Source organism: Xiphophorus maculatus, chromosome 12 (assembly GCF_002775205.1).
Source record: "Xiphophorus maculatus strain JP 163 A chromosome 12, X_maculatus-5.0-male, whole genome shotgun sequence".
NCBI classification, from domain to species: domain Eukaryota; kingdom Metazoa; phylum Chordata; class Actinopteri; order Cyprinodontiformes; family Poeciliidae; genus Xiphophorus; species Xiphophorus maculatus.
In genome coordinates, this window is record NC_036454.1 from 16,672,043 (window position 1) to 16,680,381 (window position 8,339).

The 8,339-nt window shown below is 38.6% G+C and overlaps 1 protein-coding gene across 1 annotated transcript; it reads right to left on the reverse strand.

Moving 5' to 3' along the window:
* Positions 1-4,513: 4,513 nt before the first annotated feature.
* Positions 4,514-6,322, reverse strand: foxb2 (forkhead box B2). Its single transcript, XM_005794960.2, has one exon. It carries the CDS (start codon positions 5,857-5,859, stop codon positions 4,900-4,902), a length of 960 nt encoding a protein of 319 aa, XP_005795017.1. The 5' UTR covers positions 5,860-6,322; the 3' UTR covers positions 4,514-4,899.
* Positions 6,323-8,339: the final 2,017 nt, after the last annotated feature.

The window sequence follows — 8,339 nt, forward strand, 5'->3', positions numbered from 1 at the left end:
ATATATGTTTCCTATTCTCTAAAAGCAAGACTTTTGCTCAAAAACAGTTTTTCATGCAAAACTAAATGTCAAGTACACATTTCTGATTTTGCTAATATAAAATCAATTTTTCCTAAAAACTTTGAAAAAGTTGAAAATGTTATGTCTTTACCTTTACATTTATTTTAAAAATGTTTTTAAAGAATCTTTTTAAGCTGTGACTAAACTATGACAATTATATGAAAATCTCTTTTCTTCATCTCATGTTACAAATATGCCCAAATTACTGCCTGGAACAAAGAATAATATTGAAGTATGTGTGCTCCTGCAGGCGTATGTTGGTGTGAGCGGCAGGTTAGATCAGATGAATTAAGCTGCTCATCATGATGGCCAGCTCTTGCTGATCATTAGGAAAAACGCATGTAGAGTTTGCCACCCTGGCCCCTATGAAGGGTGGGTAATTACCACTAATGCACCATCATCTATGCATGACCGTCACATTATGTTTCAGAGGGCGGACAGTGAAACCTCTGACACGGATGTTTTATTCATTCATAATCCTCAAATTACTCATTTTAAAACCTAATTTTGCATGATGAAGTATTTTTCCATGAGTTGATTCATATAAATTTCAGGTAAATGGGGGCTCCAGTTCTTCTGTGATTGCAGAAGATAATTGTTTTTTCACATGAAAAATTAAAACATTGTTTTGATTTTCACAAGAAAGGATGCATGGCCCAACTCTTGCACAAACTAAGAATTATTAACTTTATGACTACCTTAGAGTTATTTTTCTTCTTCAGCGTTTGACTCCACGCATTACTTAGAGCAACACAGCAGCGTTCTGATTGTTCATGATCTAAATAGAAATTAAATCAACTGATACATGCCTGCCTATTAAAAATAAAAAAAGAAGTGAAAAAGTAGTTTTCCAGCTGTTGCTGTATTAAATATGGATCAACATGTTGTGTTCAATAACTACCATATTATCAATTCATACAATTACTTTTAATGATCTGAGTGATAGTACAATTCTTTCTTTCATCAAACACAGCCAGGAATCACTGAAAATAAAGCTGGATGCTTCCACCGCCAAACAACACCAAGTCATAGTTTTATTTTTGGTTTTATAACTAATTGAGAAAAGACATTTTGAAGATTTTTTTCTGTCCTCCATGATGAAGGAAGCAACAGCAGTTTCTCTGCCTTCACTGAGTGGTCAGTGCCAAGTAAGTTAACTTTAATCCAGATGACTGTGATCTGGAAGGTCTGATTTGTTCATTTAGCTTGTTACCAGCTTGTCTGATTTAAAGAACTATCAGCATTTTAGCAGAGGGTCTGCTTTACTTGACAGAACATCTAAAATAATCATAATTCAAGCATTTACACTTGATGAAGATTAACATGCATTTTCTAATGTCAAAAGAGCAGATCAGCCGAGTCACAACTTCCTTCAATCCTTCACAATAACGGCATTAAGCAAGTATAAAATATTCCGAAGTTTAAATTGTAGAAATATAATTCTATATGTTGAGTTTACATTTCTATCTGCAGTCCTTCAGAGAGATAACGCAAAAGAGACAAACAATATAAGAACAATTTAAAGACATAAACATACATGCAAAGTTACAAAATCGAAGCCACAGTTAACATATTTATATTTTGTGCATATTCTAATTTTGGTTTAGTTTTAAAACTGTCCTATTAACAATTCCTTGTTAAAGTGCTTAAAGGAGAAACAGTATATTCATTCAAGAGTTAACCAATATTAACGTTCACACTACTTGTTGCAGTTGAGCAAATTTATTAAAAATCGATTTCCTTGTTTTCACACAAGCTGGAAGCATTCCCCTTTTCTTGAAGACTCAGAATGAAAATTATTATAGGCTGTTAAATGTGTTAACTCTGGTAATTGCTGCAAGTAGCAACAGTAGGAATGATCTATTTCTCTGCTAATTCTGGTAACGTTGCGTGTTACTCTGTAAAGAGAAATCACGGCTTATCGTAAAAAAGTGAAACTGTCATCTTCTGCAAAATTCTAGTTATAGTGGGACTAGTTTTTTCCTAGACTAAAAATAGCATCAATGTCCTAACAGTTCCAAACAACTTTTGCACATCTAGAAATGATTTATTTCACTTTTTTTGTTTAATTTTGCTTTCATTTACACAGATAATTCTGCTGAGACACAGCGCCTCGTTCTGATGACATAACGCTCAAGTTTACACAGAATAAATTCTGCTGATGTGAGAGATACGATGTGAGAGAAACGATAAAATTATTGCCACTTCTTGTCCTACTATAATGACAACAACAACAACAACAACAATAATAATAATAATAATAATAATAATGGCTTCACTCTAAACCTAAGAAATTTATTTTATTTTATTTTAATTATATATATATATATATATATATATATATATATATATATATATATATATATATATATATATATATATATATATATATATATATATATATATATATATATATATACATATATATATATTGCCAAAAAGACTGGCAACCATGAGATGATTACATCTTTATAAACAACTTGGTGGTTTTTTTTCTTTTTCTGTTGCTTTATGTTTTGATTTTTTTTAAGTTATGGTAGCAAGACATATTTTTATATATATATATATATATATCTGTGAAAGAATCAAACCTCCCATAATGATTACTTCTACCTCATAGAAAAGTAGACTAATTTATTTTAAGTAATTTAATTTGTCATTTTGAAAAATATGACTACCTGTTTGTTTCCATCTAAAACACACAGATGAACATATGACGTAAAAATCTGCAAGGGGGCGCAACAAAAATAGCCGCGCTGAGGCTGCTTGGCAATATGATTTTTACCTCTGTGAATTCATAAAATTTTTGCATGTAAAAGCAGCTCCTGTTACCCTGCATGTAAACACATGTGCCCATCAGGGGACCTCGTGATAAGTATTATGATTCCAGAAGCATATAACATTGCTGTTGTGAAGACTGAAGATCATGGAGGGTAGTAATGGCTGCATTATTACTCCTCTTATTGTGTCTTAATTAGTGGCATTTAATTATGTGCTAATGCAGTGAGGGCTATTAAAGACACTGAGACCTGCTGATCAGGGAATTAAAGAAACTCTCTCATACACACACACACACACACACACACGTCTGCACGCTGCAGCTTTTCACACAAACACACTCTCAAATCTCAGTTCCCTTTAACTAGAAATTACCGGCATCCTACAGAGAACATGTGTGTGTGTGTGCGTGTGTGTGTGTTTGTGTGTATATCAGACCTAACACAGAGAGAAGGAGTTGGAAGATTTAAAGAAAAATGAAAAACTCGGCATAAGGTGGAGAACAATACAAAACAAATGAAAGAAAAAACGAGAGTAATTATTTTTAAGTGTATTTTGATTGACACCCAAATATTTTCTAATTCTTCACTCCCACGCATCTCCTCCACTGGTGCATCTCAATTATTTGTTCAGAGGCTGGTGTGACAATGGCGTCGGCTGTGGGTGCCTTTGGGATGCTAAACAGGGGGACAGGAGGTTAAATATAAGTCACATTCAGTGGGATGAACCTGAGGCTTTGTGCTGCTGGAGTGCAGGGGCTTCAAAGCTTCATTAAAACAGAGCAAACAAAAGAGCAAACTTAATCTGAAGCCCCCGCCACCACAACTACGTCTGCTTTTGAAGATGGTGGAGCTGCAGTGCTGAGTGATGCTTCCTCCTCGTTTCAGTCGTGTTGTGATCCTCCAGCTCACTGCTGGGCAAAGACAGGTCAGCCCAAATGCCCAGTCCAGTCCCACCGGCATGAAGGCTGAGCGTGGCGGCAGGGTTTCAGTCAGGTCACATTTTATTTCCTTTCTTGCATGAGTTCATCTAATAAGAATTTGCTTTTTACAGCTTGTGTTTAAAATTTGCTGCCTAAAACTGTAAAATGCCACATTTGCAAAATCTCCCTTTTTGCAAATGTGGCGAGTTTTTGCCACATTTTTAATTGATCTATGTTTTATCTTTGTTAAGCAGTTAAAAGTTAAACAGTTACCTTTACATAATTTTTCAGTAATTCAGTAAAAGTCAAATATTGGAAATTAGATGTTTTTCTTCTTTTTTTCCCTTTTTGATGCTTAATTTTCCAGATACAAAATAAAAACTGTTCTTAAAAAAATAAAGAGGATAAAATTAATCACAAATGTTACATTTTACTTGAGCTCTAGGTAATTTTTACTTAATTTCTAACAAGCTGATAAAACCCCACATAACACATATTTTAATCTAAAAGCAAAGCTACATTCACAAACCAATTTAGTTTCAAGTATTTACACTTATGTCAAAGGGAGAGTTTGCTTAGAGGAAATGTGCAAATTCCTGTTGAGCAAAAATGAAAAGAAATGTTAAAAAAAATTACAAAAGTCAGGATTGAGTTTCAAATTCTTTATAAATATCTTCAGGTAAATAGGATTATAATGCAGTCATAACATGTTTAATAAACTGCTAAAGAACAGACAAAAAAGTGCAACAGGCCTAATTATTATTATTTTTTAAAGAAAGCAAAAGGCCTACTTTTACTTTAGCGAACAGACTCGCAACGATTTACTGTAAAGAAGGACAGCAAAAAATATAATTTCTTATTTTTCATTTAGGAAAGTCTTTTGAGTGAAAGCTTTCTTTGGAATCTGCTTGTCTGATTATATTCGCCACTTTGGTGGTAAATGCCCTTGCAAAGTGTGCAAATTAATTAAGATTTCTAAACACAAAGGTCTAAATGAGAAATTAGTTACAGAGTACAAGTACGTATTTTACAACAGTTGATGACAAGTTTGCGTCTCAGATAGGCCTGTTCTGATTTATTTATCACGGATTCCTTTAAGAGAGGAAAAAGAGCTGAAATGAACACACTTTTTTACCCGGTTAGGACAGCAGCAGAGCCGGGTGCAGCGGGGCTCCCTTTCCCTCCAGCAGATCGCTCTTTTCCATCACCGACCCTGCAGAGCAGAGCTGGGTCGGGCCGGTCTGCATCCCCGTTAGACCGGGCATCGGACCCAGAGACGGGGTCGGCTTTATGGGCACCGGGATCGCGGGCAGGGTTGGCCCGCTGGCGCTGTGGTACAGGCCCTTGGCGGACACGCTGAAGGGCGCGTACTCAGATGATGGTGCGGGCACGGGCACGCCGCTCATGGTCTCCGACAGCACGCCGACGTGCGGCCACATGGAGTTGACTACGCTGCTGAGCTGAGGGGGCACCGGGTAACCTAGGTGATGCATGACCGAGGTGAGAGGAAGCCCGCCGGCCACCACGCCTTTGTAGTCCCTTCCTATGATGTTCTCGATGGCGAAAGGATGCTTAAACCCACCGGGCTGCGTGCAGGTGATCCCCCCGTAGCTCTGGAAGTGAGGGAGCCGACCCACGCCTGCCGGGGCAACCGGGTGTTCGGGGTGAGCCGGTGCGGCTCCCAGCTTGCTGCCCGGGTGGTGGTGGTGATGGTGGAAGTAGTGCATCATCGGGGACGTCTTGCAGGCCATGTGCTCTGCGCGCAGCACCTTGAAACGCTTCCTCCTCCTCAAGAAGCTGCCGTTTTCAAACATGTCCCCGCAGTCCGGATGCAAAGCCCAGAAGCTGCCCTTCCCAGGCTGGTCGGGCCTCCGGGGGATTTTGATGAAGCAGTCATTGAAGGAGAGATTGTGTCGGAGGGAGTTCTGCCACCTCTGGGTGTTCTCTCGGTAGTATGGAAAGCGATCCATGATGAACTTGTAAATGTCACTCAGAGGCAGCATCTTGTCCGGGGAGTTTTGGATGGCCATCGCTGTCAGCGAAATGTAGGAGTACGGAGGCTTCTGGTCGCTGTAGGAGTTTTTCCCTGGACGGGGCATAGCTGATACTGATCTCCTAAAGCTTCTGCTTTAAATCAACCACTTTTTAGTTTTATTTTACGCGCTTGCTTACTTGACAGTCAGTCTCCATCCAGCTGGTTGATTCCAAAAATTTGAGCCATCAAATTAGAGTAACTGCGCTTTATCAACCAAAAGGGCCTGCAACTGACAGGTAGGATCCTCAGAGGTGCGCGCATCCAAACATAGTTCTCTCTCGATGTCTCTTCGCTGAAACGACGCTCTTTAAAGTTGTGCGCAAAACTCAGCCTGTGTGCGTAAAAGTTGTGAGGTCCCCTCGCTTGGCACGGTCGAGTTGTGTGTGGCTCCTCTTTTCTTTCCTCCTCTCCTCCACACGTGTGACGTTCTCACTCGTCGCGCCGTGTTTTTGTAAGCCCCCCTCGTAGGTCGTCGGCTCTATTATCTGTTATTCAGACACTCAGGGGACACGTCAGGAGTGAGCAGAGGGTTGTGTGCATGCGTGAGTCTGTGTTTGTGGATGTGTGTGGAACTAGGGGTGGCAGGAGCGAAGAGATGGGGTGAAGTCATGAGAGGAGGGGCGATCTGTGGGCGCGTTTGGTTCTAATGCGCCGTTTGCCAATCAAAGAGCTGTGCCCAACATAGTCACGCAGATCTGTAGTGACATATATCAGCTGTGTTTAAAGCGTTGTCTCTTAAACAAACCCGTCCCTTCTTTTCTGCATCACATTGACCTTTGACCTCTGTTTTGTCTTCCATTTAAAGCCTGGTAAAAGAAAATTTACTTCTTTTTTTAAAAAAATCACTTGTTTGTTGAATAATTTTTGACAAACTATTTATAATCCATGTGATATTTACAGCCATGATATAAAAAATATTTACGCGTTCTAAAAACAGACAATATAATCAGTCCCTTTCACCACTGATAAAAACTACAACACTATATTTTTCTGTACATTTTGCATTTTTATCAAGCACCAATGACTGCTGATGTCTATTTCCAGAGCTCGTTGGGTGGAAGGTATGGTTCAACCTGGACACTTCAACAGCCCATCACAGAAATACACAGGACAAACAACCAGGCAAGTTCACACTCACTTCCAATGCCAGTTTAGTTAGACCAGCTAACCTAACATTCACCCTTTTGAACTGGAAACCCGGGTACCCAGAGAGAAGCATTTCTGCATAAACCATCATCACAAACATTTGAGACCAATTTCATTTGATTTGAAGGTGAAGGTGGGTGGGAGAGCAACTTCACTCATATTAGGAGAATCAGGTGTACAAATGTGCTTTAATGTACAGGTGTAATGTACCAGTTGTTTCAAAAAGAGAAACTTGTGATTTGCCAAGTTATAGGGTTTATGCATTTGTGTACTGTTAATGTATTTTTTTCTGAAGAAAATTTCTTGTTAAATAATTGAAAGTTTTTTTTAATGCGCCTGACTGTTTTTTATGCACTGACATGGTAAAATCAGATTAACTGAAAAGCAAGAACCAACCACTGAAATAATCCATCCATCCATCATCCATCCATCCATCCATCCATCCATCCATCCATCCAGTTGGACCTGCTCCTCAGGGGAAATCTCCAGCTGTTCCCAGGCCAACAAAGAAATAGTCCCTCCAGCGTCTCCTGGGTTTTCCTCTGGGTCTCCTAAGGTGGGACATGTCCAGAAAAAACTCACCTCAGAGGCATCCAGGTGGCATCCTGAGCAGATGCAGTAGTCACCTGAGCCAGCTCCTCTTGACATGGTGGAGCAGCAGATTCCTGAGCTACGCAAACAATCCAATAAGCAGAATGGGTGAATAACTATAAATGTGAGATAAACAAATACTTCTATACTTTTAACACATTTTTGAAAACAATGAACTCAAAACAAGAGAAAGGAATTCAAATTCAAAATTCATGGCAAGTTGACTTTATTATACATGCAAATTGTGTGTCATTAGTTTAAAGAGCCTGTGGTGAAAAGAAGAATATTACACACAAGATGTTTCAGATTACTGATGAGTTTTAAAGTCCAAACCTTGTGCATTTAAGATTCAAGTCAGCTACAAAACTTTACATATGGTGCTGAATAGAGAAGGACGAAGTGACATGTGACGTTTAGATTTGCCTTCAGGAATGTTTCTTTTGTATATGTCATTTTGCTCTAGTAGGATCAGAAAATGAAATGACTGATTCTCCATCACAACACAAAGAGAAAACAAATGGACTATTTTAGTAAAGTATTTGCTACATTGTACTTTCAGGTACTTTTCCAAATAAAGCACCCAGTACTTCAAAATTTAGATTACAGTAAATTGAGGTTACACTGTGAGGAAAATGGGAGCCTTTACCTTTTAAAATAAAGCTATAGACACTCTTCCAAATTAATTTCTTATTTTTTAAAGGTTTAGATGTTTGAACAAGAGCATTACCAAATGAACTAAGCCAGTTGCGGAAATATATTTGCCTTTCAAAATAAAAGTCATACATTCTCTTTAAAATAACATTGTTA

Coding starts and splice junctions, on each gene's coding strand:
- foxb2 (XM_005794960.2), bottom strand. CDS start 5,859: ATGCCCCGTCCAGGGAAAAACTCCTACAGCGACCAGAAGCCTCCGTAC.